The sequence below is a fragment of the Mobula birostris genome, chromosome 2, assembly GCF_030028105.1.
Source record: "Mobula birostris isolate sMobBir1 chromosome 2, sMobBir1.hap1, whole genome shotgun sequence".
Lineage (NCBI taxonomy): Eukaryota > Metazoa > Chordata > Chondrichthyes > Myliobatiformes > Myliobatidae > Mobula > Mobula birostris.
In genome coordinates, this window is record NC_092371.1 from 135772356 (window position 1) to 135792280 (window position 19925).

Here is a 19925-nt window from a genome sequence, read left to right on the forward strand (position 1 = left end):
TGGGTATTTCATTCTCTCATGGTATCATAGACCTCTAGTTTATCTTTTTGCCAGAGTAACAACTGGCTTGTCTGCCTCCTATAGGGGCCTTTTTATGGTGAGAAATGTAGGAGTTTACACAATCAAAAAGCCAATGTTTTGATTTCAGTTTATTAGGTCCCTCAGATATTGAGTCCCAGCAAAAGCCAGGGATTCCCCGTTGAGAATGGGTGAGAAATTTCGCAACCCTGTTTCTTTACCTCAGTTTTATTGCCACAGTCACAGTTCCTGATTCACAATTCTATAATCAATCAGATCACTGGAGAACACTCTTACAGTTAGGTAGTTATCAATTCTCGGAGAACTTGAAAGATGTCAGGGTACTATCCTTGTGTGTGGCTTATTCAAACTGAAAATTCAGTCCAGTCTTTGCAAGCTATCTTTGTTTTGTTCTCTTTCTCTCCCTACAATAAACTGTTGTTCATATAATGGTGGCGTCTTTTTCTCTTCATGCTTTGTAGGGGTTACAGTGGAGAGCTCAGAAGTACAGGCAGTGCTGAGGTGGAAAATATTAAGCCTTGACAGTTTGAAACCAATTTAAATTATACATAATTCTTTAGAAAAAAAATATCAGCTCAATTACCTGGTCCTTGAATCCAACTATATTGTTCCTTTTCTATTTCAGGGAGAAATTTAAACTTAAAGAGCGTGAAGAGATCTGGCAAAAAATCGAACATTTAGCCCAACATAATCCTCAGGTACCAAATCAGCACTCTTCACCTGACCCTCTCCATGCAATTGTTCACCAAGTGAATAATTTGACTGATGACGCATCAGGTCTATCCACTGGTGTTGCCTCTGTGTTCTTGGGATAGTTTACGCACAGGAAGTAGTGCAGACTTTCTAGCACAGCAAAGGTGTGTCCCAAGAACTAACTAATCGAATGATCTCCTTTCAGTATTGGGGGTTGATTTTTACCACAAGGATTAGCTTCCATGTGTCGATCTGAACTTCTACAGCTTCAGTCCTCTTTCTGACCCATTAGCTAGCAGGCACTGGAACAGGAAACTGGTGTTTCAGCTTTTAAAGCATTAATTGAAAGTCAAATGTTTAAGCAAGATACTATTCAGTTAATAGCCGTGGAATCTGACTGCTGCTAGAGAAGGTGAGATGATGGTCAGGCCAATCATGAAGTATAAATGAAACCATCAACCTTCTAAACCAGGCATTCTCTATTTATTGCATAAAGTCTGTTCTGATCAGCTGAATGTGCTGTAATTTTGTGAAGTAAACTCTGCTCATGAAGAAAAGGCCATAATCGACATCCTATCAAACATTGGAAGGTGAAGGACAGCTCCCCTCAATTAACTGTTGACTTGCTACTCAGTCATGTCTGAAATGGGCTCTATTGTAATTGTGTTTGACATCAGTTCTTAGAAAACTGCAGGATTGTTCATTTTAACAGTGACTAGACAACAGTTGGTAATTGGTTTATTCAGAAAGCAGTCGACATAATCAAAGACCTCACCATGCCTCCATCCAGCAGGAGACACAAAAGCCTGATCACTAGGCTCAGGGACAGCTCCTGTCCTACTGTTAGACTATTGAATGGTCCTAGTACGATAAGATTGACTCTTGACCTTGCACTGTACCACTCATGGCCTTACACCTACCTTATTGTCTGCCTGCACTGCCATAATTGTAACACTTTATTCTGCATTCTGTTTTTCCCTCATACTGCAATGCTGTGTTTTAATGAAATGGTTTGAATGGATGATATGCAAAACAAAGCTTTTTGCTCGTTACGGGTAACAATAATGAACCAGTTTACCAATCATTGTCACAACTTTCCTGCCTCTATTTTGTCTATTCCGTTCATAATTTTATTTCTATTAGAAGCCTTCTCATTCATCTGAATTTCCACGAGTATAGTCCCAGGTCAATCACTCCTTAAAAAATACATTCCACCCTCTCTTTTCCCCCCCCCCCCCCCCCCAAAATATCTGGAGGGATAATTAATTTAACCTATCTTTATCTCTCTGCAGACTCTTGTGTAATTTGCTTTCCGCCCCTTACAAATCATTCATGTATATCATGAATAGTTGCAGACTCTCCAGTCACCATGATCGCCAACCAGAGAAATGTACAAATATCCCAACTCTTTGCCTTGTATTCGTTAACAATCCTCTATCCATGCTTATACATAACCCGAAACTGCATGCATCCTTACAGATAAGTCCTTATCAAATGCCTTCTGGAAATCCAAGTATGCAAAATCACCCTGCTTCCCTGCGCTCATTGTATCCTCAGAGCTCCAGTGAGGTGAGGTTGTCAATGTATTCCCTGCACTCACAGTACCCTCAGAGAACTCCAGTGAGGTAAGGTTGTCAAACCTGACCTGCGCTTCCTCAGTCCACGCTGTGCCTGCTGATGGATCGATATCCATCCATATTGCCAGCTGTTTCTTAATGGTAGTTTCAAGCATTTGTCCTACTACAGACAAGCTAACTGGCCTATATTTATCTGCCTTTTGCCCACATCCTTTGATTATGTTGTCTGCTTTCCCAAGGCAGTAGGAAGTATAGGCAGAGTCCATGGGGAGGAGGCTGGTGTTCATGATAGACTGGGCTGTGTTCAAGACTCTGCAATTTCTTGCAGTCTTATGTACAGCAGTTGATGCATATTGGCTGCAAGTTTCTTCAGAACATCCTGAGGACTTGAAAAGAATTGCATAAATAGAACTTCGGTACTTTTTAAATCCATGATTGTTTAAACACCCTAAAGAACTCAAAAATGTATTACATGAAAGCAGGTAATAGCTTCTGTAGCAGGCTAGCAATATTTGTGTGTGATATTTTCCCATACTAAGGAGTACGACCCAGTGATTTACTTTTATTTACTTATGGGACTTAAACTCATAAGTAAAAGGTACGCAGGAGCTTTCTGCATGGAGCTCTGGCTGCAGAAAGGATAGCCATAAGTCTTTAATATAAATAATAGCTTTTATTTAGGAGTATATAATTTCACATGTGTTTTCTTCTCTTTCAGTTTAACATGTATGTTGAGCCTTCAGATATCAACACTGTGCTGTCTATGGAGACAGAGACTCCCACAGCTGAGGATATCCAGTTGTTGAAGAAGGCTGTGGAGACTGAGGCTGTCCAGGTAATGACTGTGAAGGTATCAGATTGCCACATGAACCCGCCTGGCTGACAAGTGAACCAAAGAGAAGTGAATTTGTCATAGAGTCATTTAGTTACACAGCATGGAAACAGCCCTTCAGCACAGCTTGTCCATGCTGATCTGAGCTAGTCCCATTTGGCCCATATCCCTCTATCCATGTACCTGCCTAAATGTCTTCTAAACATTGTTTTGAATCCACTTCTACAGCTTCCTCTGGCAACTTATTCCATATACAAGCTATCCTCTGTATAAAAATACTTACCTTTAAGTCCTTTCTAAATCCCTTCCCTTTCACCTGAAACCTATGCCCTTTTAAACTCCTGGGAAAATGACTGTGACCATCTACCTTGTCTTTGCTCCTCATGATTTTATATAAAGTCACCGCTCAGCTTCCGACATTTCAGAGGAAAAAAGTCTCAGCCTCTCTTTATAACTCGAGCTGTCTCGTCCCAGTAACATCCTCGTGAATCTTTCCTGTACCTTCCTGGGCTTGCTGTCTTGGGGAATGTTGGAGTGAAAGCTGTACGTGTACAGGAGACTGGATATGTGAGGAAAAAGATATTGAGGTAGATTGGAAATGTCAGGAAGATGTTTGAGTGGAGCACAAATGCTCACGTGGGCAGGGTGACATTTATGTGCCATATTTTATGTTTATATGTCAGTATTATTGTGCTAAATGAAGAGGAGAGTCATCTGCAGCAGCAGAATTCCGTCCCACAGTATCTCCATGCCTCCCCACTCCCCCATCTCTAATTCTGTCAGTAAACCAGTGCACTATTTGTAGTTCAATGAACGCAGAACAACATGGCTGTACCGACAAATGATAAAGCAAAGCACAGCTCCTGCACCAGGAAAGTGATTTCTAATTATGTCAACCTGTGGATTAGACACAACGATTGTGCTTGGAGCCAGTTAAACAGCTAAAAGTGATGATTCCATGCACAACTCATCCTTAATTCAGCCTTGTCTTTGCAGTTGATTGGAGTACAGCCTGAAGTGCCAGATAATTACTTAGTCTCTTCCAGAGCTCCTGCCATTGCAGAGCTAATCTTCAGCCAGTTTGGTCCGATCTATTCAATTAAGAAACTACTGAGGACAGTAGATGTTATAACTGCATGTCCACAGTAATCAAACCTGGAGTCGTTTGTTCGACTGTGACCACAGGTTCAGACTTTATTGTAGCCCTAATCCAAATGCAAACAAAAGAACCAGATGTAAGAATAAATGGCATCATTTGACTCAGTTTGTTATAGAGAAGCTTTCAAAATTGATGGGAAATTTTCCACTGGCTGATATCATCAAGCACAAAGCAAGGTCAAAGTGGCATTGGGGCTCAGTCATCTTTGATCCAGGTATTGAGGCAGAAGTTCAAGGACCATCTTTATCCAAAGCTTTGTTGATGAACTTCCCTCTGTTGGCAGGTCAAAGTGATTCCAAACTGACAGCTGACAGGTGATGGGCAATAGCTATTTCTTCCAATTGTATCTGACCACCAGCCTAAAACATTCATTAATATGATAAGGCTAAGTCACTCATACTCAACATCTGCAGGACCATGATTAACCAGAAACAAATGTGTCAATTATATAAAGGTAGGTACAGCAGTGATAAACTGGACACCCTGTGGCAAATAAATAACTTCCCTTCACCATCCATGGCAGAGATACTTGTTTGATTACCACTCAGCCCTCCTCTGACCTGCTGAGTATTTCGGGTACTGGAAATATGAGACACATTAGAATGTTTGAAGTGGCATATTGGGTAGCATCTCCAGGTGCAGTTAATGTGACACGGTGATAACCAGTTAGTGAAACTCTGCCAGTTCCAATGCAAACTCAAGAGTCTGGTTATCTGAAGTAGTTGAATTCAGTAGCACATCCTGAAGTTTATGTTGTTTCCAGTTCTAAGATACAATGCCTTTCCCTGACCTTTCAAAAAGCATGGAACTGTGCAAGACCAAAGATATAAGAGCCAGGGTTGGAATAGAATGGAGGGTTGAGATAGCAGGTGACTTGAAACTATCCTTGCAACAGAATGAAGTGTTCTGCAAAGAGCCCAAACAATCAGTGTTTGGTTTCGCCATTATAGAGGAGCTCATGTCATTGGCATCTAATGCAGGACACTAAATCGAAAGAAGCAATCGGAATCTGTGTTCCAGCTGGAAGGAGTATTTGGGCCAGTAGACTGTGGGATGGGAAATGGTAAATGGGTAGTAAGAAGAGCAGCTGTCGGGGGAGATGAAGAATGGACCAGGGAATAACAGAAGAAATAGTCCCTTCATAATGCTAATATGGGTGTCATGTACAAAGATAATGGAAATGACAACCTGTTTTAATGTGGAGGGGTAGGGTGGAAAGTGAGACCCTCTTGTTCTGTGACAGAAGTGGAGGGATGATACCTCAACTAGTGTGGCAGGTAGCATCATGAGAACTGATACACTGGATGTACCCTTGCTATTGTCTTCCACGTTCAATAGATAGTCCTCTTCCACACCTCCAATTATGCAATCATCAGACACATTGTTCTCCTCCCTCTCAGTTCTCCAGGGGCATTCATTCCATTTGTTCTCCTCACTTTTCCCTTATTTGATTTCTAATCTGTCCTCATTTTGATGGAAAGTCATCAACCTTCATCAGCAGTTTCTCACTCCATAGATACTGCCTGACTTGCTCAGTACTTCCAGAACTTTGTGTTTTATTAAAATGTTCTTTATCCCATAACCTTTGCATTATCCAAAGCGCTCTGCCTTTCTTTCGTTTGTTCTGAATCAAATCAACTCAGTTCTGGCTTTTGAGGCCTGAGAGCTCAGTGTGAAGCAGAGGTCCACTCAGTTCTCAGAGGTTGCAAATTTTTCACCTTTGACTTTGGCAAAACCAGATGTTACTGGAAGTATTCAGCAGATCAGGCAACATCTGAGAGGTTTCAGGACAGGAGGACTTCGGCACTGAAGTGCTTGGATCTGCTGTCTGAGGGAGGTTCTCACAGCCACCTTCTCCCTTTAGCTGTGTAATTATCCATCACCGTTGATTGCTGGCTGCAGTGTGGCCCCAGAACGTTGGGCCACTCTGAGGGTGGTGTTTATTAGGTCCCTCTTCAAAGCTGTGGGGTTAGAGCACTGAATGGTAATTTATAGTGTGCCCTAATCCCCATTTACACTGTATGTACACTGTCCCTGTTCACCCTTTGCAGAGGGTGAGTCCAGACGGGGATAAAACTGTTCCATCTTAAGTACAGGACTGGGGTCAAGGTTTGGGAGGAGTGATTGAGTGAATAGGTAGCTCCTGATATATAAGAGAGGTGTTGGAGGTGGTTGGGAGATGCCAGGTGTATAGGATTGTGGCAGTTTTGGGGGGAGGTGGAAAGTCATGAGAAATGTGGGGTTGGTGAGGAGTTGTAAACGGTGGTGAGCAGATATGGGGAGTTGAGTTGAGTTGTTTAAGTTTGGGAATGATGGCTGGCTCCCATTTGATGCCATGAAACTCTTACAGGTGAAGAAGGACATGAAGAAGGAGAAGACCCTGCTACGCCGGAAGTCAGACCTGCCCCAGGATGTGTACACTATAAAGGCCCTGGAAGCACACAAGCGGCCAGAAGAGTTCCTCAGCTCAAACCAGGAGGCTCTCTGACGTGCAGCAACTGCACACCCCCGTAACAATCCCCTGGCACCAGGATATGAGCAGACACCGTCTGTCGTGTAAAGCATAGAATGAACTGTTGATCAGTGTTTATGTAAAGCTGTGTCCTTCCCTTTTGTAACCAACTTTTATGTTTATCCCCCTTTGCTGCTGTTTCTTGCCTGGTCTTAGACAGCTCTCCCAGTATCTACCTTTAACAGTTTTTGTTTGCCCTGGAAGAGAGTTGGGTTTCTGTGGTGTTCTCAGAAAGCTGTGGCTGACTGCAGACTCCAAGTACCTGAAGACAGTGGAACACAGCCACTGCATGTTACTGAGAGAGAGCATCAACTTGTCCAGTCTTGGGCCTGCATTGTCCACTGTCAAATGGCTCTGACCATTGTCCAGCCTGCACTGTCCCAAGTGACTGTGGTCTTTCTGTTCATGGACCAGTCAGCTGGTCACCTCTGAGCTTTATTGTGATCTCAGTAGCCAGTTCACCCTTGAAGAGGGGAGCTGTTATCGTGGCAATTAAAATCACTGTGACGTATGAGCCTAGATTTGTACAGTGGGTACTGAGTGCCTGGCAGGGCCGGGCACTCTTGGAATCTCTGCTTTGGTTTCCTCTAGGCACTGGGTGTGAGTTTGAGTTACTTAGCCATTGTACGTGTCACTCCGTCCCTGCCAAACACTGCACTTTCTGGAACAGTAAGCGGGCAATTTCCTGTCTTTCTATCTCCGCCCCCACCAGCCCCGACTCACCTCTGAGTACCTGAGAGATCTGAAGCTGATGGTTTTCTATCTGATCTCAGCCCAGCTGATGTATGCCTACCAGGCATAAAAGTGACTTTCAGTTTAGTCATTTTGCATCCCTTCCCCACCATCAGGTGGTGCAGCTAATCTGGCATTAGCCTCTCTGAATGGTGAGTGGTTTCACTTGTAAAATCGACATTTTTTGACCCCTGAATTTGGGTCCATTTTCCTGTCATTTGTGGCTTTCCCTGTTGTGTGTGTTTTGAACCTTTGTGGAATCACAACTGTGTGACATTCTATGAATGATGGATATATGAAATAGCTCGTATAGGACAGAAACTTCCTTCCTGCAGTACGGTACTGTCACGAGATCAGACTGGCCCCTAACAAGAGTGAATAGCATGGGGAGGAGGGGGTTAAATGTCACATTTTAATGACTGGTCCTGATTTTGTCGATCATGTAGCATTACATTGAAGGCCAAGTTTCTGTGGAGCTATAGTGCACTGCCTATCCTATAACCAAACAAAAACGGCTTTGGTATTACCATTTCTTTTAACAGATTCATGTAAAGTATTAAGTGAAAAGACCATTTCATTAAGTACCTATAAGCCCCCATATGAAGCAGAGAAGACATGGTCTGTGCTGAGATCCCAAGCTCGTTCAACTTTGAAAATCCAGGTACTTTACAAAGAGTGAGAAGGGCAGTTGACTTCATCCACAATAGTATTTAGGAAGGTGTTTTCTAAATACTGTTTATATGTGTAGCCAATAAAAGTGGAGTGTATGCTTCAGCTGCTAAAACTGAATGGAGTTGTGGTTTATTTTTGGAGAGGTTGTGGCCAGAGGGGATTTGGAGTCCTCTACAGATCCCTTGCCCAAGGATGGATATCCGTAATTTATTTTCCTTTGCACTTCTACTCACTAAGTCCAGAGTTCCACAGACAGTGACGAACTGGTGGGTGGTAGCAGTTTGTCTTCACATTTTTTTGCATTTTTTGCCAGGTCAACAAAAACAAGGTATTTTTCTCATCCGTGCCCTGGACAAGCCTGTATCACAAGTAGTGATAGTTTCACAGTAATTCGCTTTAGCAAAACAAATACTCACCTTTTTGGTGTTGGGTTGGCAGCTACCAAGTGTATGGACTCTAACCCTGACCTTGGCAGTTTCTCACCTGTTTCTTCATTCAGTGTACAGAATGTTTATTAAAATCCAAACTGAAATCCTTGTTTTGCCAAAAATGTATTCATGCTGACCCCAGTATCCACTTGAGGACTTTGCTCTGCTCCCCAGTGATACAAAATCCTTGAAGCAACTAAGTCACCTAGATGTGGGTTCCAGGCCTACACAGACTAGAGCGTGGTTGAGGCTGGTGTTTTGGTGAGCTTGTTCATTAATCATGGAGTGGAGAGGCAGATATGGTACAGGGGATGTTCTGCAGTACTTATTGTTGGATGATATGTCCAGCCTCAGCTGCCCACTTGGATGACCCAGGCTCAGAGTTCAGTGTTTTATCCTGCATTCCTACTTTGTTTCACTGCCATGAGGAGGTGAGCAGATTGTGGATTGGGTGGACAAGTGTAGGTATTAAGGGAGGTAGAGAGGGGTGGGGTAGTTACTGACCCAGGGGATGGGAGTCGTGACCCTGGGAAAGTCAGTGTCTCAGGATCACCAGAGCTCAATTAGAGATGTATAAATTGAAGAATCTTGTTTTAATTGGAATTGTTTTATGATTAGGCTGAACTCGGACTGTTCGTATACCCACCTCTGTATGAACCTGGCACAAGGTGCCTCAGCTTCCAAGTCCAGTTACGCAGGGGAAGCTGCCACAGCTGCAAGGGGTCAGTCCCACCCCATATTATGATGCTTGCCTCACCCAGAGTTTAAGTTCACTAGGAATTGAAGCAATATATTTCAAATCCTAAGACTGATTGTCAGTTAATTCAATTGACTCTGACTCATAATGTAAAATAAAGGTCTAGTCTTGTCCAGCCACCTTTTGTTCAATGTTGTCCATCTGTACTGTATGTTGTAATAGTTAGGAGACAAATAAAGCTGTCATCTCCTCCAGTCTCTTCATAACTCCCAATACAGCCCTCCTACTCTGATGTATGACTTTTTGATCATTCCTAAATTGGATGCATGGAACCTGGGACAGTGCAAGCTAAGTTGGGACATTCTGCTCGATAGTGGTACAACTGGGAGCTGGCAGTTCTGGCCACTGCCATTTTTGCAAATACAATTATTTGTGATATCTGCCCAGTCCGGGTTTTTTAAGTACCAATGTCCCTAGCTTAATTTAGGGGTTCATTTTTTACTGTAATAATGTGTCTTGAGCACTGGCATCTGATTTTTGCTTATGTTTTAATTCCTTAATGTGGGTGGAGTTTGCTTCCATTTTGTGTTATGGCAGTGAGGAGTGTATGGTAGTATGGAAGTTTGCTCCAGACATTTGTGGTTAACAGAATAAATTCTAATCTTCCTCACTGCCACCATACTGCAGCAATTTCACTGAGGTGCTTCTCCCTGTACATCAGTTTGTAAACTGTTTCAGCTTGCTGCAACCAATATAGTTTTTTTATCATTCTGGGGTCTGCTTTAGTCAAGAACTGGTTCCAGATGTTGACCACTGTTGGTCTGTGTAAGATTTTCCTGACACCATTTCAAGTTGAGTCTGCAGTGCCGCGCGCTCCTTTCCGTATGGTAGGGGAAAATTCCAGTTTTGCCTTTTTCACGCTGTTTACTAACTTCTGTGCAGCAGTAGGACCGGCTTTCTTTGGAATTGCATTGAACATAGGAATTTGCTGTTCTGCCCACTCAGAGACTTTGATTAATGTTGTAAATTCTATCAGGACCAGTGCCATTAATCAGTTAGTGTTGAAATGTATGGGAGCAATTCCTGGATTTGCTGACCTTGATTACCATCTGAAGAATGGTTGCACAGCCTCCCTGCCGGGTACAGATAGCAGAGCTGGTCTTGACTAAACTTTCTGATGTGGAGGATTCTAAAGAGTAAAGCTGTTTCCCGCATTCAAGTCGGGAAGAGTTGACTGCAGAATGCTTGCGGCATTGACTGTTTTTATTTCAGATTTCCACATTCCCAATAGCCATTTCAACAACAGCATTGGTAAATGCCAATGAATTATATGTCGGCCTACTTATTAAGGAAGTGTATATTATCACTGAGACAAGGGTTAGCTACTGAAATAGTGGTGGTGGGTTTAGAATAAACAGCAGTCAACACTTCAAAGAGCTGAAAGTGGTCTTTTTCCTCACTATTGTTCCACTGAAGCTCCAAACTGTAAATGAATTGCACAGTGATACTACTAACCAGTAAACAATTTTGCTGGTGCGGGCTGGGTTATCCATTGCTTGGACAGTGAGGAATAGAAGCAAGATGTAGTAGTGTCTGTTTGCTGCCCCTGCTTTTGTTGATGATTGGGATACCAGCGCAGGCAGCAACATGAGGGTTAATGTACGACTCTACCATTCTTTCTCACATGGACTTCTGTATCAGTATCTCCCAGTGATAAATCTATTAATCATTCATTGCTGATCCAGAGAGCTTTGTAAATGAAAAAAATACTCTGACTTTTAAATGTTGTAAAAGTACTGTTCTAAACAAGTCTAGCAGTTGTAAGTTGGTGTTTACTGGTAGCCTGCCAATTCCAGCACTGGGAATTACTGGGGGCCTGCAGTATTACTCTCAGCCAAGAAGAGCAGTCTGGGGATAGTGCTGGCTTGGGTTGCAATGGCCCATGGCATGAAAAGGTCTGGGTCAATCACAGTATAAGCACTTCATGGTTAAATGCAGGGAGCTAACTGTAAATACATTTCATGTAAACTTACTGGGATGCTCTCAGGGAGCTACCCAAAATGAAATGGCTTTAACTTTCTCACTGACACTATTAAGCTGCTTACAGTTAATTTGTACATATGTTGTACTTTATTTTAGGTAGAGCATTACATAGTATCGAAATGTCATTTTGTACAGATGTTCATCTATGTACAGAACAAAAATAAACTGGGTCTCTTAAAGAAGTTTGTGGCTGTTCTTTAACCATGCAAGGAGCATGCACTGAGTGAGTGTGAATCCCTCATCGCGCGCCCTTGGCCGTGTTCTTGCTAATTGTTGGCGGTGTCTCCACAACAGAAATGCAGACCTTGCTCCAAAGAAAATGAACATGATGCACTGGTGCCACTAAACCCTCCTCCATGAACTTAATGGCAGAGGGCTGATGAAATTGGATTAAATATCCTTGAAAGGGTGGGGCCTGAGGCAGTTTCTGCACCTCAGAACTCCCTGGGAGTAAATTCAGCCATATAGCTTCACAGAACTCCTTGGGTCTCAAAGGCCAGAAAACATTGCAACCAGCCCCTAGGCTGGTACTGCCCTGACTTCCCTCAGCACGGTCCATTTCCCTTTCACAGTTGTGATGTAGGGATGGGCATGGGTTACTCTTTGGCTGCCACCACTGACCGCCTGTTCTCTATTGTTTGTCGGACAACAGACTGCCACTGCTCATCTGAGATTTCCTGGGCCCAAGCTGGAACGCCTAAGCTGGGAAATTTGATTGCAGCCATGGTCCTCTTCACCAACTCCACATGTTCTAGAAGAGAGAAAGGGAATTATAAACTAGAGGAAGAAATGGTATCTCTGCAAGCCTCAAGAATCCTGGACTTTGCAAGAGAGTGTATGCCTTCACAATTGGCCACATTTCAGAAAGCAACAGCTAAATAATTATGTAATATTGTGAGGTGTATTCTCCAGGGTAGATTGTGATGATAGTTTGAATGATTACAGACATAAGGGCAGGCATTTACAGTATTACAATAGATTGAAGAGATTTAACTCGCAGGCCAAAAGCTAACAAATGGGACATGCCGGCCAGCATGGACCCACAGCACTAAAGAAGCTATTTGCGCTGTACAACTCAGTGACTCTAATGTACTTTCTACCTAACCATCCCACTATGGACGTGTAGAGGGATTGGACATTCTTGGCGATAATAAGACAGTTGGGATGAAGAAACCGCCACAGTAACAGGCAGAAGGAAAGAGTCAAAATATGAAATGGGCCTTGAAGACCAGCCCCAGTACCAAGCTCCTTCACCTGACCAGATCAGTGCCCATACAGGCTCACCCTGACATCCCCACTCCTCTACTTATCTGCTGTCATACAATGTGTAGGTAGAAAACACGTGTGTTGTCCTACTCGTGGTTCCAAAGTATGTTCAGAACAGTTCTCAGTGAGCTCCCCAACCCACTTCTTTTCACAGACACCAATGACTGAATTAATGCTGTTTCCAAAGCTTGAATGTTTGCTGCCAATTTCTATTGTGTTCTCACTTCCAAATGGTCAGTCTGAGAGCCAGTGTTCCACAGCACAGAATCATGCCCTTCCTTCAGCACAACTATCTGAACTAGTCCCACCCGTCTGCATTTGGCCACATCGCTCTAAACATCGCCCATTAGTGTTCCTGTCCAGACACCTTTTAAATTTCATAACTGTACCACCTCTACCACTATCTCAAGCAGCTCACTCTAGGTGACAAAAATTTGCCCCTCAGGTTTTCTTTCAAACCTACTCCCTGTGGTAATGGATTCCCCACTACAAGTAAAACATTCACTGACATCTGACTCCCCTTTGTGGTACAGGTGATATTCACGACTAGCCCACAGACTTGCAGTTATCTTGACTACATCTCATGATGTTTCCTGTGGGAGTCCATCCCATTCTCCCAGTATGATGAATATTCCAGAACAGTATGACATTACTTTTACTTCACCTTAGCATAGCTTCCCCTCCACCACAACTGACAGAGTTGTCGCCATGTCTTGAAATTTAAGGACATCCTGTCCCACCTAGAACGGGCATAGGGTTTCCCCACCCAAACACACACATTATCCATTTTTAATATCCTTAAAAGTATCCAGAAGGGAATCCTCCCTCTGCAACCGGCCTCCTCTTTCTCCATCAACACTCCTTTCCCTCATCAACCGCAGATGTAGCAAACCCACCTTTCACCTTTTCTGTTCCTACCACCCAAGCACCCTTTCCAAGTGAAGCAGTGGTTTGTACCTGCAGTCAATGTGATTTCCTCAGTCCTCAAGTCCATGCTGATTCTGTTGTGTTTACTGAGTACACCCATGAGAAAACAAATCTCAGGGTTCTGTATGATCACACATGTATACTTTGATAATGAATTTACTTCACACTTTCCTTGACCAGAGGCCTTCTGAACACCCCACTAACCATCAAACTTGTACCTCACAAATGTTGCTAACATTACTTTTAGTTTTTACGCTAATTCTCTTCTTACTACATCCAAGTAGTTCATGAACCCTCTGGGACTGAAAACTTCTTTATAAATGTCATATTCCCACAATCCCAGCACGTCCTGTTTCTCCATTTGGTTCACATTAGTTCAGGCCCCCCCCCCCCCCCAAATCTCTGAAATCATTTCTGTAAATCTGTTCTCCAACAAAACCTACTCAGCATTCCTGATGCTGAGAACCCAGGAGAAGGTTCAAGTTGTAGCCGATACAGCTCTCTCTGGCTTCATGACTCCTCTGCTGACTGCCCGTTGTTACCGCCCAAGGAAATCTGCTTTCAATCCATTTCGTCAAGCTGTCTTGCAAACTCAGTTACGTGTTGATGTCTCTGCTCCCGTGCCTCTTTCAGAACCCAGTCCTCTCCCTGTTAATTTACACTGCCTTTACTGATTCTTCCTCACAAAATTAGTAATTTTTTCAATTACTTGAGTCTATTTTTACCAGCCTTCATCCTCATTACTACATGGTCCCTTCTCCAACCCATCCAAAACTCTCCCTCTTGACTAGCTGCTCCCAACTCCCATTTCTTCTCAGTTAATTTAGTGGAGAGATTCACAATTATGGGGCCCTGCCTTCTCCTTACCTGGGTCCATGGGAATAGACTGCTGACTGCCATGTTCTGTAGGCTCGTCCTCCTCGCTGTCAACTGGTGCCTCAGGCAAGTAAAGACGCAATTCCTGCAAACACCATGAACAAAGTCAGTAACTGTGATCTCACGGGGACCAGAACCTGGGAAACTCTGTTCAGCTCTCATTCACACTAACCACTGACATTGTACTCGAGCCGTTCCCTGCTTCCCTCCTTCCTCGCGTTGAGCGCAGCCTAACCTTAAATACAACTACACTATTTCCAGTAGCGATGGGTTACACATTCTCACCAACCGCTAAAAAATTAAATTTTGGCTGAATTCCTTATTGATGTCTTGCTATCTCTCAACGAAGGGCCACCTTCACTCCCAACTGCAAACACTCAGGTCTATCAGAACTTCTCCCGATTTGAAGAGAGCCCGCCTCCCCCACCACCTTTGTTCACCAGAGTCCAGACTCCCCCATCAATTTTCACTGAGACTACTGGACAGTTCCTGCAGACGCTCAGGTTCAGACACACGGGGGAGCCGGACCCTGACCCTGACCCTGACCCAGGACCTGCTTCTTTCCCAGAATCTTCCCCGTATTCATGCTGTCTGGCAGCCTTTCTACGTCTGGTTCCAAACAGTTCAGTTCATGGGCCCTGGGACCCAAGATGCCCTCCTGCCGACCTCAACCCCTTCTCCCTGCATCTCGGCAGTCACTCCCCCAACCCCGGCCCGACTCTCCCCACTCCGCCAACCCCAGACCATCTCTCTCTCCCCCGCAAACCCGGCCCGACTCTCCCCCCCCACCCAACCTCGGCCCAACTCTCCCCCCCACCCAACCCCAGCCCAACTCTCCCCGCTCCCCCCAAAACCCTGGCCCGACTCTCCCCACTCCCCCCAACCCCAGCCCGGCCCTCCCCGCTGCCCCCCAACTCCAGCCCGACCCTCCCCCCCCCAACCCCACTCTCCCCGCTCCCCCCAAAACACCGGCCCGACTCTCCCCCCCAACCCCGGCCCAACTCTCCCCCCCACCCAACCCCAGCCCAACTCTCCCCGCTCCCCCCAAAACCCTGGCCCGACTCTCCCCGCTGCCCCCCAACTCCGGCCCGACCCTCCCCCCCAACCCCACTCTCCCCGCTCCCCCCAAAACACCGGCCCGACTCTCCCCCCCCCAACCCCGGCCCAACTCTCCCCCGCTCCCCCCCCCAACCCCACTCTCCCCGCTCCCCCCAAAACACTGGCCCGACCCTCCCCCCAAAACCCCGGCCCGACCCCCCCCAAAACCCCGGCCCGACCCCCCCCCCCAACCCCGGCCCGACTCTCCCCCCCCAACCCCGGCCCGACTCTCCCCCCCCCCAACCCCGGCCCGACTCTCCCCCCCCCCAACCCCGGCCCGACCCCCCCCAACCCCGGCCCGACTCTCCCCCCCCCCCCAACCCCGGCCCGACCCCCCCCCCCCAACCCCGGCCCGACTCTCCCCCCCCCCAACCCCGGCCCGACTCTCCCCCCCCCCAACCCCGGCCCGCTCCCCCCCCAACCCCGGCCCGACTCGACCCCCCCCCAACCCCGGCCCGACCCCCCCCCAACCCCGGCCCGACTCTCCCCCCCCCCAACCCCGGCCCGACTCTCCCCCCCCAACCCCGGCCCGACTCTCCCCCCCCCCCAACCCCGGCCCGCTCCCCCCCCAACCCCGGCCCGACTCTCCCCCCCCCCAACCCCGGCCCGACTCTCCCCCCCCCCAACCCCGGCCCGACTCTCCCCCCCCCCAACCCCGGCCCGACTCTCCCCCCCCCCAACCCCGGCCCGACTCTCCCCCCCCCCAACCCCGGCCCGACTCTCCCCCCCCCCAACCCCGGCCCGACTCTCCCCCCCCCCAACCCCGGCCCGACCCCCCCCCCCAACCCCGGCCCGACTCTCCCCCCCCCCAACCCCGGCCCGACTCTCCCCCCCCCCAACCCCGGCCCGACTCTCCCCCCCCCCAACCCCGGCCCGACTCTCCCCCCCCCCAACCCCGGCCCGACTCTCCCCCCCCCCAACCCCGGCCCGACTCTCCCCCCCCCCCAACCCCGGCCCGACTCTCCCCCCCCCCAACCCCGGCCCGACTCTCCCCCCCCCCAACCCCGGCCCGACTCTCCCCCCCCCCAACCCCGGCCCGACTCTCCCCCCCCCCCAACCCCGGCCCGACCCCCCCCCCCAACCCCCGGCCCGACTCTCCCCCCCCCCAACCCCGGCCCGACTCTCCCCCCAACCCCGGCCCGACTCTCCCCCCCCCCAACTCCGGCCCGACCCCCCCCCAACCCCGGCCCGACTCTCCCCCCCCCCAACCCCGGCCCGACTCTCCCCCCAACCCCGGCCCGACTCTCCCCCCCCCCAACTCCGGCCCGACCCCCCCCCCAACCCCGGCCCGACTCTCCCCCCCCCCAACTCCGGCCCGACTCTCCCCCCCCCCAACCCCGGCCCGACTCTCCCCCCCCCAACCCCGGCCCGACTCTCCCCCCCCCAACCCCGGCCCGACTCTCCCCCCCCCCCAACCCCGGCCCGACTCTCCCCCCCCCCAACCCCGGCCCGACCCCCCCCCAACCCCGGCCCGACTCTCCCCCCCCCCAACCCCGGCCCGACTCTCCCCCCCCCCAACCCCGGCCCGACTCTCCCCCCCCCCAACCCCGGCCCGACTCTCCCCCCCCCCAACCCCGGCCCGACTCTCCCCCCAACCCCGGCCCGACTCTCCCCCCCCCCAACCCCGGCCCGACTCTCCCCCCAACCCCGGCCCGACTCTCCCCCCCCCCAACTCCGGCCCGACCCCCCCCCAACCCCGGCCCGACTCTCCCCCCCCCCAACTCCGGCCCGACTCTCCCCCCCCCCAACCCCGGCCCGACTCTCCCCCCCCCCCAACCCCGGCCCGACTCTCCCCCCCCCCCAACCCCGGCCCGACTCTCCCCCCAACCCCGGCCCGACTCTCCCCCCCCCCAACTCCGGCCCGACCCCCCCCCAACCCCGGCCCGACCCCCCCCCAACTCCGGCCCGACCCCCCCCCAACTCCGGCCCGACCCCCCCCCAACCCCGGCCCGACCCCCCCCCAACTCCGGCCCGACTCTCCCCCCCCCCAACCCCGGCCCGACTCTCCCCCCCCCCAACCCCGGCCCGACTCTCTCCCCCCCCAACCCCGGCCCGACTCTCCCCCCAACCCCGGCCCGACTCTCCCCCCCCCCAACTCCGGCCCGACCCCCCCCCAACCCCGGCCCGACTCTCCCCCCCCCCAACTCCGGCCCGACCCCCCCCCAACCCCGGCCCGACTCTCCCCCCAACCTCTCCCTCCGGACTCAGGCCCACCTGCAGCCGCTCCCCGATGTCGGGCTCGGAATGTCCGAGAGCGACCCCGGGTTCCTGCTCCAGGGGCAGGTACCGGTAACCGGCGACGGGACCGGGCTCTTCCTCAGGAACAGACCCTGCCAGCTCCTCCTCCTCGTCCTCCTCCTCTTCCTCACTGCTCCACGCCGCCGGACCCAACCCGCTACCGTGGCCCTGCCCCTCGGCCTCGGCCTCGGGCTCGGGTAACACTCGTTCCGGGCTCATAATCCGGGCTTCAAATTCCATCCACAGGCCGCAAGCCTCTTTGTACGTCATCAATAACGCACTTCCGGATAACTGTTCGACAACAACCGGTTAGCGAGAATACGGTGGCAACAAGTTGGTGCACCGGCCCCTGCTGCCCTCTGGTGGTAGGGAGCGGCAGGCGTCTCTCGGTGCTGCCACCTGGCGGACGGTGCGAGGAGTTGCTGCCACTGCCCACCCTGGAGACATCTCAGAGGCCCGCGGAACAGAGCATCAAATAAATCTGCCGGAGAAACGCAGCAAGTCGAGTCGCATCTGTGGAAAGGAAAGGGATTGTGGATATTTTGGGTTGGAACCCCTATCAGTGCTGATGCAGGGATAGACCTGAAAGGTCAACAATTCCGACAGACTCTGCTGAAACTGTGCAGTTACTTCAACAAATTGTTTGTTGCTTAGGAAACATTTCCTTTGTGTTCTTTTGATAACCTGTTTCCAGGACAGAGCTCAGAACCAGTTCCGTTTCAAATTTTTTTCCGATCCTGTGCAGTGGCCCCTCCATACCAGACAGTGATACAACCAATTAGAATCCTTTGCACAGCATATCTGTAGAAACTTGCGAGCGTTTTTAGTGACAAACCGTCTCCTCAAACTCCTACTCCACCCTACAGCCACTATCACACTTTCTTTGTAATTGCATCAATATGTTGGGCACAGGACAGGTCTTCACAGGACCTGGTCCCTGGCTGTGTCCTTACATCAATTGGTGGGGATATTTGCTGACACTTTTAACCGCTCCCAGCTTTAACCTGAGGTTTCCAACTGCCCTATCATCCTGATACCAAAGAAAAAAAGGTAACATGTCTTAAAGACTACTGGCCAGTGGCTCCGACTTCCACCATCATGAAGTGCTTCGAGAGTCTGGTCATGGCACACACTGACTCCAGCCCCCCACCTTCCAGACAACCTTAACCCACTGCTATTCACCCATACCACCAAAACAGGTCTACGGCAGACGCCATCTCACTGACCCGACACTCACATCTGGACAGTAAAGACAGCTGCTGATTATTGACTATCACTCCATTCATCTGGGTGCTGCCGGACTCCTAGATCTGGGAATCAACAGCACCCTTTACAATTGGATTCCCAACTTCATGACTAACAGGCTACAAGCAAGGGTAGGCAGCGACAGCTCCACCGCTATTACTGTCAACACTGGAGTCCCTCTACACTCGTGACCGTGTGGCCGATTTCTGCTCTGACGTGGGCCGTATCTCAAATACTGGGGAGTTGCAGTGTAGGAAGGAGATTAACAGTCAGTGATGTGGTGTCATGACAACAATCCTTCCCTCAATGCTAAAAGAGCTGGTTATTGGCTTCGGGAAGTTGGGGGGTACACATGCTCCAGTCTACTTCAGCAAAGCCGAGGTCAAGAGGCCCCATCCTGGTCCAACAACGTCAGCGCAAGGCCAAGGAAGCTCATCAGTGCCTCTACTTCTTCAAAAGGCTGACGAAAGTTGGGATGTCTCCTTTGACCCTCACCGATTGTTACCTGGATGCCTACGGCAATATGAGCTTAATACAGCAAGCACTCAGTCATTGTAGGGAGTTGCAGACACGGCTCAGCAAATCGTAAAAACCAGCCTCCCCGTCCACACTTCTCTCTGCCTCGGTAAAACAGCCAACATAATCAAAGACCCCTCCCACTTCCCACCCTGGACATTGGACAGAAGGTACCGAAGCCCTGAAACATGCACCTTCTATCCCACTGTACATGAGAACATGCAATGGCCCCTGAAAGTAGGACTCGGCCTCATTGTGGCGCTGCACAATACTGTCGGCCTGCACTCAGGAGCTATAACACTTTCTTCTGCATCCTGTTATTGTTTTCACTGTTACCTCCTCACTGTACTGATGTGATGAAATGCTTTAGAGTGC

General features: G+C 49.3%; 2 protein-coding genes across 5 annotated transcripts in view; one reads left to right on the forward strand and one right to left on the reverse strand.

Annotated features, from left to right (window-relative positions):
• Positions 1-11566, forward strand: part of ppp2r5d (protein phosphatase 2, regulatory subunit B', delta) — a 137036-nt gene extending 125470 nt beyond the window's left edge. For all 4 annotated transcript variants that reach the window (XM_072248846.1, XM_072248825.1, XM_072248841.1 and 1 more), the window contains 3 exons: positions 665-737; positions 3028-3144; positions 6651-11566. In XM_072248846.1, the coding sequence (XP_072104947.1) occupies positions 665-737; positions 3028-3144; positions 6651-6788 (328 nt within the window). In that variant the 3' untranslated portion in view covers positions 6789-11566. The remainder of the gene's footprint in view (positions 1-664; positions 738-3027; positions 3145-6650) is intronic.
• mea1 (male-enhanced antigen 1) lies at positions 11449-18265 on the reverse strand. The gene is made up of 3 exons (XM_072248867.1): positions 17766-18265; positions 14445-14538; positions 11449-12135 (listed from the first exon to the last, which is right to left on the reverse strand). Exons 1-3 carry the CDS (start codon positions 18057-18059, stop codon positions 11981-11983), a joined length of 543 nt encoding a protein of 180 aa, XP_072104968.1. The 5' UTR covers positions 18060-18265; the 3' UTR covers positions 11449-11980.
• Between the last annotated feature and the right edge of the window lie 1660 nt (positions 18266-19925).

Excerpts from the sequence above, each read along its gene's own strand:
- mea1 (XM_072248867.1), bottom strand. The coding sequence starts at position 18,059 with ATGACGTACAAAGAGGCTTGCGGCCTGTGGATGGAATTTGAAGCCCGG. Across the intron at positions 14,539-17,765 it reads ACATCGGGGAGCGGCTGCAG|GAATTGCGTCTTTACTTGCC; the intron begins GTGGGCCTGAGT and ends TGGTGTTTGCAG. Across the intron at positions 12,136-14,444 it reads GTCTATTCCCATGGACCCAG|AACATGTGGAGTTGGTGAAG; the intron begins GTAAGGAGAAGG and ends TCTCTCTTCTAG.